At 41.6% G+C, this 15,297-nt stretch overlaps 1 protein-coding gene across 5 annotated transcripts in view; it reads right to left on the bottom strand.

Moving 5' to 3' along the window:
• LOC111969721 (metabotropic glutamate receptor 4) overlaps positions 1-15,297 on the bottom strand; it is a 239,523-nt gene that overhangs the window by 58,926 nt on the left and 165,300 nt on the right. For all 5 annotated transcript variants that reach the window (XM_023995928.1, XM_023995929.1, XM_023995930.2 and 2 more), the window contains exons 3-5: positions 12,196-12,331; positions 8,566-8,720; positions 7,189-7,329 (exon numbers count right to left, since the gene is read on the bottom strand). In XM_023995928.1, the coding sequence (XP_023851696.1) occupies positions 7,189-7,329; positions 8,566-8,720; positions 12,196-12,331 (432 nt within the window). The remainder of the gene's footprint in view (positions 1-7,188; positions 7,330-8,565; positions 8,721-12,195; positions 12,332-15,297) is intronic.

The following is a 15,297-nucleotide window of genomic DNA, read 5'->3' as shown; positions in this document are numbered from 1 at the left end:
AGACCTACATCCATCCTGCCCTGCCTTTCTAAAATCTTCGAAAGACAAGTTAACAAACAGATCACCGACCATTTCGAATCCCACCGTACATTCTCCACTATGCAATCTGGTTTCCGAGCTGGTCAATGGGTGCACCTCAGCCACGCTCAAGGTCCTAAACGATAACATAACCGCCATTGATAAAAGACAGTACTATGCAGCCGTCTTCATCGACCTGGCCAAGTCTTTCGACTCTGTTAATCACCGCATTCTTATCGGCAGACTCAATAGCCTTGGCTTCTCAAATGATTGTCTCACCTGGTTCACCAACTACTTCTCAGATAGAGTTCAGTTTGTCAAATCGGAGGGCCTGTTGTCTGGAACCCACAGGGTTCAATTCTCAGGCAGACTGAATTCTGACCCTTTACTCAGTACTTTGTTGATGCACCTTTGGCAGCAATTACAGCATCAAGTCTTCTTGGGTATGACACTACAAGCTTGGCAGATCCTCTCAAGCTCTGTCAGGTTGGATGGGGAGAGTCGCTGCACAGCTTTTTTCAGGTCTCTCCGGAGATGTTCGATCGGGTTCAAGTCTGGGCTCTGGTTTGGCCACTCAAGGACATTGAGACTTGTCCCGAAGCCACTCCTGCATTGTATTAGCTGTGTGATTAGGGACATCATCCTGTTGGAAGGTGAACCTTTGCCCCAGCCAGGGGTCCTGAGCACTCTGGAGGAGGTTTTTAAATCAAGGATCTCTCTGTACTTAGCTCCATTCATATTTCCCTCAATCCTGACTAGTTTCCCAGTGCCTGCCGGTGAAAAACATCCCCACAGCATGATGCTGTCACCACCATGCTTCAAAGTAGGTGCCAGGTTTCCTCCAGACGTGATGCTTGGCATTCAGGCCAAAGAGTTCAATCTTGGTTTCATCAGACCAGAGAATCTTGTTGTTCATGGTCTGAGAGTATTTAGGTGCCTTTTGGCAAACTCCAAGCGGGCTGTCATGTGCCATTTACTGAAGAGTGGCTTCCGTCTGGCCACTCTACCATAAAGGCCTGATTGGTGGAGTGCTGCAAAAATGGTTGTCCTTCTGGAAGGTTTTCCCATCTCCACAGAGGAACTCTGGAGCTCTGTCAGAGTGACCATCGGGTTCTTGGGCACCTACCTGACCAAGGCCCTTCTCACCCGATTGGTCAGTTTGGCCGGGCAGCCAACTCTCGGAAGAATCTTGGTGGTTCCAAACTGCTTCTATTTAAAAATGAAGGAGTCCACTGTGTTATTGGGGACCTTAAATGCTGCAGAAATGTGTTGGTACCCTTCCCCAGATCTGTGCCTTGACACAATCCTGTCTCGGAGCTCTATGGACAATTTCTTCGACCTCATGGATTGTTTTTTTCTCTGACATGCACTGTCAACTGTGGGACCTTATTTAGACAGGTGTGTGCCAAATCATGTCCAATCAATTGGATTTATGATTGGTGGACTCCAATCACCTCAAGGATAATCAATGGGAACAGGATGCACCTGAGCTAAATTTCGAGGCTCATAGCAAAGAGTTTGAATATTTATGTATATAAGGTATTTCTGTTTTTATTCTGAATAGATTTGTAAAAATGTCTAAACCTGTTTTCACATTATCATTATGGGGTATTGTGTGTAGATTGCTGAGAATTTGTATTTATTTAATACATTTTAGAATAACGTAACAAAATGTGAAAAGAGTCAAGGGGCTGACTACATTCCGAAGACACTGTGTGTATATACACTGCTCAAAAAAATAAAGGGAACACTTAAACAACACAATGTAACTCCAAGTCAATCAACACTGTCCACTTAGGAAGCAACACTGATTGCAATAAATTTCACATGCTGTTGTGAAATGGAATAGACAAAAGGTGGAATTAGCAATTAGCAAGACACCCCAATAAAGGAGTGGTTCTGCAGGTGGTGACCACAGACCACTTCTCAGTTCCTATGCTTCCTGGCTGATGTTTTGGTCACTTTTGAATGCTGGCGGTGCTTTCACTCTAGTGGTAGCATGAGACGGAGTCTACAACCCACACAAGTGGCTCAGGTAGTGCAGCTCATCCAGGATGGCACATCAATGCGAGCTGTGGCAAGAAGGTTTGCTGTGTCTGTCAGCGTAGTGTCCAGAGCATGGAGCGCTACCGGAGACAGGCCAGTACATCAGGAGACGTGGAGGAGGCCGTAGGAGGGCAACAACCCAGCAGCAGGACCGCTACCTCCGCCTTTGTGCAAGGAGGATTAGGAGAGCACTGCCAGAGCCCTGCAAAATGACCTCCAGCAGGCACAAATGTGCATGTGTCTGCTCAACGGTCAGAAACAGACTCCATGAGGGTGGTATGAGGCCCGACGTCCACAGGTGGGGGTTGTGCTTACAGCCCAACACCGTGCAGGACGTTTGGCATTTGCCAGAGAACACCAAGTTGGCAAATTCGCCACTGGCGCCCTGTGCTCTTCACAGATGAAAGCAGGTTCACATGTGACAGACGTGACAGTCTGGAGACGCCGTGGAGAACGTTCTGCTGCCTGCAACATCCTCCAGCATGACCGGTTTGGCGGTGGGTCAGTCATGGTGTGGGGTGGCTCTGGCGAGCCTCCATGTGCTCGCCAGAGGTAGCCTGACTGCCATTAGGTACCGAGATGAGATCCTCAGACCCCTTGTGAGCCCATATGCTGGTGCGGTTGGCCCTGGGTTCTTTCTAATGCAAGACATGCTAGACTCATGTGGCTGGAGTGTGTCAGCAGTTCTGCAAGAGGAAGGCATTGATGCTATGGACTGGCCCGCCCGTTCCCCAGACCTGAATCCAATTGAGCACATCTGGGACAACATGTCTCGCTCCATCCACCAACGCCACGTTGCACCACAGACTGTCCAGGAGTTGGCGGATGCTTTAGTCCAGGTCTGGGAGGAGATCCCTCAGGAGCATGCCCAGGCGTTGTAGGGAGGTCATACAGGCACGTGGAGGCCACCACACACACTATGAGCCTCATTTTGACTTGTTTTAAGGACATTACATCAAAGTTGGATCAGCCTGTAGTGTGGTTTTCCACTTTAATTTTGAGTGTGACTCCAAATCCAGACCTCCATGGGTTGATAATCTGATTTCCATTGATAATTTTTGTGTGATTTTGTAGTCAGCACATTCAACTATGTAAAGAAAAAAGTATTTAATAAGAATGTTTCATTCATTCAGATCTAGGATGTGTTATTTTAGTGTTCCCTTTATTTTTTTGAGCAGTGTGTATATATATATAACCATTAATTCTTGAAGAATATTATTTCTAAATGCTTCATGAGCTTAGTTAAACTGTCACACTCCAAGAGAACCCAAAATATGCTTGTTTTTCTCCAATGTTTGTAAACATTGTAAATGTAAACAAACACTGTATACCCTCATAACATGGTTAAAACAATAATTTTGATATCATGTATGGTCAGTCCTTGCATCCATAACTCTGTCTAATAATCTGAGAGTGGTTACTTTTCTCCAGGCTCATCCCTCGGGGTGACCGTGGGATGATTATTTATTTATTATTTCTTAATCTGTGGATTTGCCCTTTAAACAGCTGCATATTATCAAGATGTCACTGTCACCAACAAAAAGGTAAACAATAGGCCTACAGTGCCTTGCAAAAGTCTTCACTCCATTGGCGTTTATCCTATTTTGCTGCATTACAACCAGTAATTTAAATAGATTTTTATTTGGATTTCATGTAATGGACACACACAAAATAGTCCAAATTGGTGAAGTGAAATGAAAAAAATTACTTGTTACAAAGAATTAAAAAATAATAATAAATGGAAAAGTGGTGCGTGCATATGTATTCATCCCCTTTGCTATGAAGCCCCTAAATAAGATCTGGTGCCACCAATTACCTTCAGAAGTCACATAATGAATTAAATAAAGTCCACCTCAGTGCAATATGATCTGTCACATGATCTCAGTATATATATACACCTGTTCTGAAAGGCCCCAGAGTCTGCAACACCACTAATCAAGGGGGACCACCAAGCAAGCGGCACTATGAAGACCAACAAGCTCTCCAAACAGGTCAGGGACAAAGTTGTGGAGAAGTACAGATCAGGGTTGGGTTATTAAAAAATATCCGAAACTTTGAACATCCCATTAAATCCATTATTAAAAAATGGAAAGAATATGGCACCACAACAGACCTGCCAAGAGAGGGCCGACCAAACATGTTTGGTGTTCGCCAAAAGGCATGTGGGTCGACTCCCCAAACATATGGAAGAAGGTACTCTGGTCAGAGGAGACTAAAATTTAGCTTTTTGGCCATCAAGGAAATTGCTATGTCTGGCGCAAACCCAACACCTCCCATCACCCCGAGAACACCATCCCTACAGTGAAGCATGATGGTGGCAGCATCATGCTGTGGGGATGTTTTTCATCGGCAGGTACTGGTGGATGGTGCTAAATACAGGGAAATTCTTGAGGGAAACCTGTTTCAGTCTTCCAGAGATTTGAGACTGGGAACGAGGTTCTCCTTCCAGCAGTACAATGACCCTAAGCAAACTGCTAAAGCAACACTCGAGTGGTTTAAGGGGAAACATTTAAATGTCTTGGAATGGCCTAGTCAAAGCCCTGACCTCAATCCAATTGAGAATCTGTAGTGTGACTTAAAGATTGCTGTACACAAGTGGAACCCATCCAACTTGAAGGAGCTGGAGCAACTTTGCCTTGAAGAATGGGCAAAAATCCCAGTGGCGTGATGTGCCAAGCTTATAGAGACACACCCCAAGAGACTTGCAGCTGTAATTGCTGCAAAAGGTGGCTCTACAAAGTATTGACTTTGTCTTATTTCTTGTTTGTTTCACAAGAAAAATGATTTAGCATCTTCAAAGTGGTAGGCATGTTGTGTAAATCAAATGATACAAACCCCCCAAAAAATCTATTTTAATTCCAAGTTGTAAGGCAACAAAATAGGAAAAAGCCAAGGGGGGTGAAATTCTTTCGCAAGGCCTTTGCCCTCCCAGTCACGTGAAACCCATAGATTAGAGCATTATGCATTTATTTTAATTGACTGATTTCCTTTTATGAACTGTTACTCAGTAAAATGATTGCATGAATATTTTTGTTCAGTATACATTTTTTTTTTTTTTAGCAGACGCTCTTATCCAGAGCAACATACAATAATGACTGCATACCTTTTTGCATACTGGTCCCCTGTGAGCAGTGAACCCACAACACTGGCATTGCAAGGATCAATGCCAATGCTCTACCAACTGAGCCACACAGGACATTATAAACAAGGTAGTGCTACTCTATCTAGCAGAATAGTGTAGCAGACAAGCGATTGCTAACTAACTGTAAGCAATTTTAGCTAGCTGGATAATCATGTTGCACTAACTGTGAGGCGAAATTATTTATTTATTTAACGTTAAATTCCGAAAAATCTGTTTGCTAGCAAACTCGACAGTGTCTCCAAATCTGCTACTGTAGGTGTCTCCAACAATGATTACTTTTGACATCTCCCATTTCCAAGCGTGTTGTTCCATTTTAAAGAAAAGACCGGGCAGGCTTCCAACTGTCTTGTTTTGTAGTCCATTTTAGTTCAAGCTTTTAGATTGGCCAAGGCTTCAGCCACAAAGAGCAATTTGGATGTCAAGAAGTGCCAAAAAATAACATTCAGGCACATATGATTCACCTCCTCACACAAACATATCCTTTGAGTTGTTGTCACATTAGTCCAGAGCAGCTGTGTCAGAATGCATTGAAACCAATCTCTCGGTGTGTAACGATCATGCATGGTTGAGTTGATGAGTCAATGAGCTGATGATGTCTCAGTCCCCCAACACTTCCTCCTCCAGGTCCCATTTCTCCAACCTCTACTCAGATCATTCAGCTCATTGCTAACTTGTCATCATATGAGTCAATTATTTTGTGGGTAGCTATAGACATATAGCTATATCCTGACAATGGTTTTTCTTCTCCCAGATTGGTCATTCACACAGAGCCAGTTAATTCATGAGAGAGTGGGGCAGTAGACCGCTGCACTGAAATGATGTGACTGGCATTAGTCTTCTGTATAGACGGACAACATTAATCTGTTTAAATCTTGATATGTCCATGTTTAATTGTGGATTTTTTTTATTACTGGTGTGGGTGAAGAGAGATGGCCTCTAATCAACTTATAGTTTTCAGTTGAATGCCTTGCTGCACTCCCATTAAGACAGCAGTACTAGCCTAAGGACCTAAAACCCACACAACAGAGAACAAAGGGAGGAAATTCTGCTATTAGTGCAGCGTTTGCCAGTTCTGTAGTACATTATGAGAACTTGGTTGCTATTCTATGGAGCAGTGTGATTAAACAAACACACTTACAAAGTATTACCATTATTGGCTTTTATTGAAAGCCAATTACAACATGACTATGAATTATGCTTGCTTCATGAATTTTAAGGATTTCCATTTGCTACATGCATTTTGAATGCAAGTGAATGCCTATTATATGATTTTTAGTGTTCTGTATTTTCTAATTGTTGTTTCCACACTTTGACACAGTGATAGCTATTATTGCACCACCATGAAGGCAAGTTTCCCATGTAAGAAAATCAAACAATTTGACAACTGCAATAGCAACAGGCTTCATTTAATTTGAAACCAATAGGTTTAAAACCAACGAGACAATATTTCCATTTTGCGGTTAATTGTGTTTCAAACCATCAATATACTACTAGCCTACACATCTTCTCTCGTGTACAGATAGATTCTTAGAACAGCTAGCGATGTCTTTAGCGCCAAGTCCAGATTGAAAGGCTCAAGTGAATATGTGATGATCAAACGATCTCCAGCACACGAAGACGGAACACTCCAGGACACAGCTGGATAGCATATGGCTGTGAGCCTGGAGGTGGAGATGTTTAACCATGCAGACCTGCTATTACATCCTTCTGTTGCTATCTGGGAGGACAGTCGAACAGTCTACTCAGCAGAAAGACATGGCTCTAGTAATACATCATCACAAGGAGATACATTTTGAATCCAGCTCATGTTGTACCTCTCTAGCTTTAACTGGTGTACACACTTTAGCCATGTGCCAAAGCTGTTATGTTCTAAGATAAGGACAGGCATTTCCTGTCCTTACCTGTGAAACATAACACTTTTCCTTTGGTAGTTAAAATCAGTAAAGCTGCAATGGTATGAAAGGAAAGGAGAATTGTCTTACTTGTGCATTTCTTCAGCCCGGAACCTTTCTTCAAAGCGTGTCGGCTCAGCTTGCAAGCGAAGTTGTTCTCCCAGAACTCAGCAAACCAGATATTTCTCCTGTTGTTCTCCAGTGTGCGGCTGATGAAGTAACGATCAAACCCTGGAAGAGATTGATCAGATTGTCATTGAAGTGCACTGGCTCTGGCAACAGTGTCAGTGCTAACATGGATATTGACATGTGGGGGAATGTAGTGACATGCTCTGTAATGATGCGTTTGGGTAACTCTTTAAAGTACATTTTCTGACAGGGTGAGCATTGCTTTAACAGTGAATGTATTGATAATGGCTGATTGTGTTATAGACCAGAGTTTTGGCTTGGCTGGCAGACTGAGTGGGTAATGACACACACACTTAGCACTTTTTTTCCTATCTAGAACCTAAAAGAGTTCTTCGGCCGTCCCCACAGGAGAACCCTTATTGGTTCCAGGTAAAACTCTTTTGGGTTCCATGTAGAACCATTTCTACGGAGGGTTCTACATGGAACCCAAAAGGATTATCCTATGGGGACACCCGAATAACCCTTTTTTCTAAGAGTGTGGGACAGTAAATGCCTTATCTTTTACAATAGCTTATCAGGACTTGGAAGTGCTCTGTGTTAACAGGAACAAGATCTCTTGATATTTAAAGCAGGAGTACTTAGTTGCTACAGTACACTACCAATTTCTTGACTTATACATTTATATATACACCCATTGATTCTTAAAGAATATAACTTATAAATGCCTGATGAGCTCAGTTCAAACTGTTGTACCCCATCAGAACCCAAAATGTAAACGTGTTTTAATCCAATGTTTCTAAACAATTCAAATCTAAACAAACACTCTATAGCCTCAAAACATGGTTCAACTATACATTTGATATCATGGATGGTCATTCCTTGCGTCCATAGCTCTGTCTATGAATTTGAGAGTGGTTACATTTCTCCAGCCCCATCCCTGAGCTTTTTAGCGAAACAGGGGCAGGGATCTGCTTTGTTATTGTTTCAGTTAAGGATTCTAGCTCTACCAGAGATATCTCTATGTGAAGGGGAATAGCTGCTGACACAATAACGCACTACTGACCCATGTCTAAGTTTTGTAAACAAAATGTCATGTTTTCCAATATTCTGTAATATAATCTACAATGGCATTACTTATCTCAATCACTTTATCCTTGTACAGATCTACCAATGAATCAATCAATCGGTCAATCTTAAATTGATCCCTGCAACCTAAAACATTTATTGGTCCCGTCTATCTCCCCACCAATCAATGAATTAATCAAGCAATCAATCAATCAATTAGCCAATTACAAAGTTGATCACAGCAACCGAGAATATTTCTCTGTTCCCCCTCACCTCTGATGGACTGGCGTTTGGGCAGGATGGTGACAGCTCCCTCTGCCATCTCCTCTTGGTGTAACACTGGGGATATCTTTGAGCCCCAGCTGTCTGAGCCCACCCAGATGAAATGGCCAGTCTGGTTGGCCTTCTTGGCTGCTTGGAGTAGCCGCCTGGCACAAGTGGATAAACACATTTAGCTACGAATAATGTATTTGATATTTTGGTAACACTTTCTATGAGCTAACTGTATGAGCAGTACTGCAAAATAACTGCACAATAGTCACTGATATACTGTAGTACACAGCGTTCATGATTCAACTTGAAGGTACAAACTCATTTGGATTCCATTGTATTGGTCTGGCTGGCCTGCACTTTAACAAAGTGATGTGTATGGTCTGGTGTGTTGTATACCCAGAGAAATCATCCACATTTTCTACGAACTAATGTTAACAATAGATCAACAGCAAATATTTTCTCCAGGTTTTTAGTTTGTCACCTTAGTTTGCTAAAGCAAGATGATTGCACAGCGGCAGGTAACTTTCACTAATGTCAGGACAACAGAGGGCTAAATGAATAAGATTATTCCCAAATGTATCCAGTGTCACTAAGATAAAGTAAGGAAGCATATGTGACACGATTCGGGAAACTAGGCGTATGTCGCAAGTCACGACTTCACATACAAATATTTTTTCATCAAACTACGTTTTTTTGGCAGGAATGCCTTCTCGAACATGTGGACTTTCATGTGCATTAATATCAAACTTGTATGTCATATGTAAATAAGAATAAAATTGTTATATTACGAGCCTAGTTGGTTTAGCCACAGAAAAAGTCAGCAACCTCCCGCTAGCCATGATTGGCTGAGATAATGAGGGGGCTGGACATGCCGAGAGATGAGTTTGGATTGGTCGGTGTTGCATCTTGTTTCTATAAAATGAGCTGCTCATACTGCAGCATGGATAACTGAAAATATGTTGCTACTGCTCTCAATAACATTGTTGCCCTGAATTTATCAGGCGCTATCGCCAAAGGTCAGTGGGAAAAAGTTGTGATGGACAACTTTCTGAACGACGATCGTGCCATGCAATGCTGACTCTCTCATTTCATGACATGTTTTGAAATAAGTGGAACACAACGGGCCAAACAAAAGTTACTTGCATAACAATCTAAAGCTTGCTGTTAGCTAGCCAGTTGGAGTTTGATGGCTGGCTTGCTAACTAACAGTGAACCTAAAGTTATTTGGTTAACTTTAGCTTGCTATAACAATCGGTTTGTTTGGCCTGCTAACATTCATTTGTGTATGAAGCGTGTGTAACGTTATTGATGTTTTCTATGAATGCCATTTCGCATTGCTAGTTATAGCCTAATCTTAGCTAACTAACATTGAACTTATCGGTTAACTTTAGTTAGCTATGACAATCGGTTTGTATTGGTAGTTAAAGCTTGCTGTTAGCTAGCCAGCTGACGTTAGATGGCTGGCTAGCTACAGTAGCTAAAATTACGTGTATGAACTGTGTGTAGTGATGTTATCTCAGAATGCCATTTTGCATCTATTGTATAATAATGCTAAAATATTTGTATCTGGAATGTCCTTCAGCATTAATCAGTAGAGCACGCCTGACTCTAATCCACCAGTCAGTCAGTGATCAAAAAGAGAGCTGGCCCAAGCAAAGGCAGCAGCGCAGTCATCAACTACACGCACCGTTTCTTCAACTATGGAGTTGGAAAAACACATGTGGACCTGAATTGTGATAACTGCAATGGCCAAAACAAGAATAAGTTTGTGCTCTGGTATTCCCTTGTTCATGCGTGGATTTGGACGGACCAGTCATCAGTACTATCTGCAGTATTCACATGACTCTCTTCTAACACACACGTTGCTTCCTTTTCTTTATCCTGCTGCTCAGCCACTTTACCCCTGATTGTGTGCATATAACTACCTTGTCTATCACTGTCGTTATTGTTCTTGTACATACTGTATATTTGATTTATATTGACACTATCTATTTCTGATGTTACTACTATGCAAGTGTAACCGATGTGAAATGGCTAGCTAGGTAGCGGTGGTGCGCGCTAGCAGCCTTTCAGTCGGTGACGTCACTTGCTCTGAAACCTTGAAGTAGTGGTTCCCCTTGCTCTGCAAGGGCCGTGGCTCTTGTGGAGCGATGGGTAACGATGCTTCGTGGGTGACTGTTGTTGATGTGTGCAGAGGGTCCCTGGTTCGCGCCCGGGTCAAGGCGAGGGGACGGACGTAAAGTTAAACTGTTACACAAGTAACCCTTTGGCTGTACCGTTTACACCTTCCGGAGAGACTATCGACTTAGCAAAATATTGATATATAAAATGAATATTGATATGTGTGGTCCTAACATGATTTTGTGACATACGCAACAATATTATGTGACCGTATCAGGTGTCCACCGCTTAAATATATGGTGCATGCATTTGTTTATGTATATGTGCACCTTACTCAGGTTGCATGGCCTTATCACATAGTATTCCATACTTAAGTGAATGTGTAACAGTATGTGAAGGCATTTGGGCAGTGATGTAGAAATAGTTTAAAGTACTACTTAAGTCGTTTTTTTGTGGTATCTGCACATGACTTTACTATCTATATTTTTGGCAACTTTTAGTCCACTACATTTGAAAAGAAAATGTACTTTTTACTCCATACATTTTCCTTGACACCCAAAAGGACTCCTTACAATTTGAATGCTTAACAGGACTGGAAAATGGTCCAGTTCACACACTTATCAAGAGAACATCCCTGGTTATCCATCAACAATTTAAAAAAATAGTGCCGTCTGGTTTGCTTAATATACGGAAGTTGAAATGATTTATACTTAAGTACATTGTACCCCTGGCTATTTAAAAAAAGATATATATATAATTGTGCCGTCTGGTTTAATAAGGAATTTGAAATGCATACTTTTACTCAAGTATGAGAATTTAGTACTTTTTCCACCACTGGATGTGGGTTATAGCATTTCTTTCACATGACCCATCAATTAAGACAAGTGTATCTGGGTAAGCGTTATCTATTTATAAAATATTTTTATCTGGACACTTTCTGTTTACCTGGAATATTTCCTTATTGTAGGCTACTACCACGTGTAGTCTTTAGCACATCACCTCATGTGAATCCTTAAAGAGATGGGTGGGGCTGGTTTAAGAGGGCGTGAACAATGCTGAATGGGTGTAGACAAAGGAGAGCTCTAGTAGATACCAGAACATTCACTTGCCCTTTTCTCAAAAGTGAGTTTACAAGTGTATCAACTTTCAAAGCAGAATTACTTTCCCATTGTTCCTCAAAAATGCGGTGTATGATATACCATTTTGTGGCTCTGAGTCTCTACTTTTATCCAATGCAAAAAAAACGATTCTAATTTTGCTACATAAGACCGAATCCAGGTGGTAAGTCACATATTAACATGAGTTACCGATAGAGCCTAAAAGGGATAATTATGATAGCGCTTGACCAATAACATTTTAAAGTAATTCTACAGTGCATCATTTAAATGTCAAGCTTTCTGCCGATTGACTCTTCTCCCTTTAATTAACAATCTTCCATTCATGTTTCTTAAAATTATTATTTTAGTATATTTCATATTCAACATGTCAATGCTATGATAATACCCTTACCTAATATCATCCTCATTGGCAAAAATGATGACCACCCTTGCGTTTGGGTTTTCTCTTAGTCGGCGGATGACCTTGCCAAACTCTCCAGGCGTTGGCTCACGGGGAATCTTGACCGACTGAGAGATACACACACCTCCTACAACAGAGACAGAGGAAACACACAGCAGTTGAGTGGCAGTTTAAGTTTAAGTCCAGGATTGGTAGGTTCACATTTTACAGATGCTCAACTTGAGCTATCAGTAGATCACCAATAAGCGCAGAGCTCCCAACAACGTTCTTCCCTGAGGTTTGTGACTGAGCATGAATCCTTTGGCTTCACTCTTAAGGGGGCAATCTGCATTTGCAACATCCATGGACTTTTCAATGAATGCTATATAGCCATTAATTCTTGAAGAATATAACTTTTAAATGCCTCATGAGCTTAGGTCAACTAAAACCCATCAGAAGCAAAAATATAATCCAAACACTGTATAGCCTTGAAGTTTATTTTGACAATGACATTGCACATTAATAAACATTTCAGTAAAAGTGCAGGATTTAGCCAGCCAACAAATTTTCGACTGCAGTCCCGGGCAGGTTATTAAAAACTCATAAAATTACAATGCAGACAATAAGCAAACACAGAACAACATGGGGGCGGCAGGTAGCCTAGTGGTTAAAGCGTTGGGCCAGAAACCAAAAGGTTGCTGGATCGAATCCCTGAGCTGATAAGGTAGAAATCTGTAATTCTACCCTGAACAAGGCAGTTAACCACTGTTCCCCAGTAGGCTGTCACTGGAAATAATAATTTTTTCTTAACTGACTTGTCTAGATAAAATATGACAAGCAACACATACAGAGCAATAACACAAAAAGCAAACAACTTGGAAAGTGGCTATACACAGCTAGAGATTGTGTTGACACACATGATTGTTCTTTAGGTTATGTGCGGTAGGTGGCACAGTTGCATGTGTCTAAACGCAGTGTATTCCAGACATGGGAAGCTCTTTTGCTGCCTCTGTAGTCAAACAATTCTGTACATGGGATGCAGTTTTGCTGCCCCTGTAGTCAAACAATTCTGGATCAGAAATGAGCTAGTTTGAAGTTTGTTATTTGAGTTACCTTTTCCAACTGATTTTTGAAAGAGATTGGAATCAGAAGATGGTTAAAACTATCGTTTTGATCTCATGAATGGTCAGTCCTTACATATATTGCTCTGTCTATAAATTCGAGAGTGGTTATATTTCACCAGCCCCATCCCTCGGTTGTTTACAAAAACAGTGGTGGGGTGCTCTTTGGGGTTGTTTGACCTGCAGATTACCCCTTTAATAAGGGCCTTTAAATCCACCTGCTGTGACTCTTATGGAACTGCCCAGTGGGGGGTAGACAGGAAATCTAATGCAGCGGACATCACTTGAACCAGGTTCATTCTGAAAATGTCCTTACCAAGGATAACTTTTATCCAGACACTGCGAGGAGAACAGAGACTGCTGAGGGGAGGACGGCTCGTTATAATGGCTCGAACGGAGCAAATGAAATGGCATCAAACACGTGTTTGATGTACAGTATTCGATACCATTCCGCTCCAGCCATTGACACGAGCCCGTCCTCCCCAATTAAGGTGCCACCAACCTTGGTGGGTAAGAATATCTTTCTCACTAGCCATGTTGGTGGGTGGTCAATTTACAGAGCTCTACAGTGCGAGCATTACATTCGCAAAAAAAAAAAAAAGTATAAGCACATTCGAGTTAGAGTTAGAAAAATGCTGCTGTTGCTGTTTTCAAAGTATTTCTCCTGTTTTGTTTCAAAGCTGTTAATTGCACAAATAAATACTAATCCTATTTCCCACCTCACGTGGTAGAGGAGCTGAGCTCACTGAGTGAAGTGCTGATAGATACATTTTTGGAGGCACTGCGCACAGACAAAGTTGGTCAAATTTACTCGAAAGTCTACAAAGTGAGACTTTGTCCTCGTGTTTCTTGGTTATTTACATTGTTTTGTTCACAAGGTTGGCTGTTTTTAAATGGAAGTTTGAGTCTGCTGCTTCAACTGATAGCAAAGAGATACGCTAGTCAGATCCCAAATCTCACACATAAGTGACAGGACTCGAGTGGCCCCGTTACCATGGTAAACTCTTGCCCTTAAAAGGGGCAGCTGAACATTTTCTCTGCCCCTTTTTTTCAATTTTCACCTAAAATGACATACTCAAATCTAACTGCCTGTAGCTCAGGACCTGAAGCAAGGATGTGCATATTCTTGATACCATTTGAAAGGAAACTCTTTGAAGTTTGTGGAAATGTGAAATGAATGTAGGAGAATATAACACATTAGATCTGGTGAAAGATAATGCAAAGAAAAAAGCATGTGTTTTTTGTATAATTTTTTTTTACCATCTTTGAAATGCAAGAGAAAGGCCATAATGTATTATTCCAGCCCAGGCGCAATTTAGATTTTGGCCACTAGATGGCAGCAGCGTATGTGCAAAGTTTTAGACAGATCCAATGAACCATTGCATTTCAGTTCATGTTGTATCAAGACTGCCCAAATGTGCCTAATTGGTTTATTAAAACATTCAAGAAACTGTGCACTCTCATAACTGTACACTCTCCTCAAACAATAGCATGGTATTATTTCACCGTAATAGCTACTGTAAATTGGACAGTGCAGTTAGATTAACAAGAATTTAAGGTTTCTGACTATCAGATGTGTCTATGTCCTGGGAAATGTTCTTGTTACTGACAACCTCATGCTGATCGCATTAGCTTACGTTAGCTCAATCGTCCCGTGGGGGACCCACTGATCCTGTAGAGGATATAAGTAGAGTCGATTTTCGTGGCCCCCATAAAAATCTGTTAGTTTAAGCTAGAGATATTTTTTGCGTTATAGATGCATCTCAATCCACCGCAACTGCCGATGTTGCACTTTCGTATCAGCAATGGAAGGTGACAGAGCTAGAGCTGAAAGGTGACAGAGCTAGAGCTGAAAGGTGACAGAGCTAGATCGGTGATTGTCAGACCATGAGACATCCCGAAAATCGGTCTTCTCAGAAAATGTTCTGTAGCATCAGAACGGTTTGGCCTAAAAAACTATTATGACCCCTCTATGGAAAGATGAGACTCCCAC

Source organism: Salvelinus sp. IW2-2015, linkage group LG11, assembly GCF_002910315.2.
Source record: "Salvelinus sp. IW2-2015 linkage group LG11, ASM291031v2, whole genome shotgun sequence".
Lineage (NCBI taxonomy): Eukaryota > Metazoa > Chordata > Actinopteri > Salmoniformes > Salmonidae > Salvelinus > Salvelinus sp. IW2-2015.
This window is presented reverse-complemented; position numbering and strand designations above follow the sequence as displayed.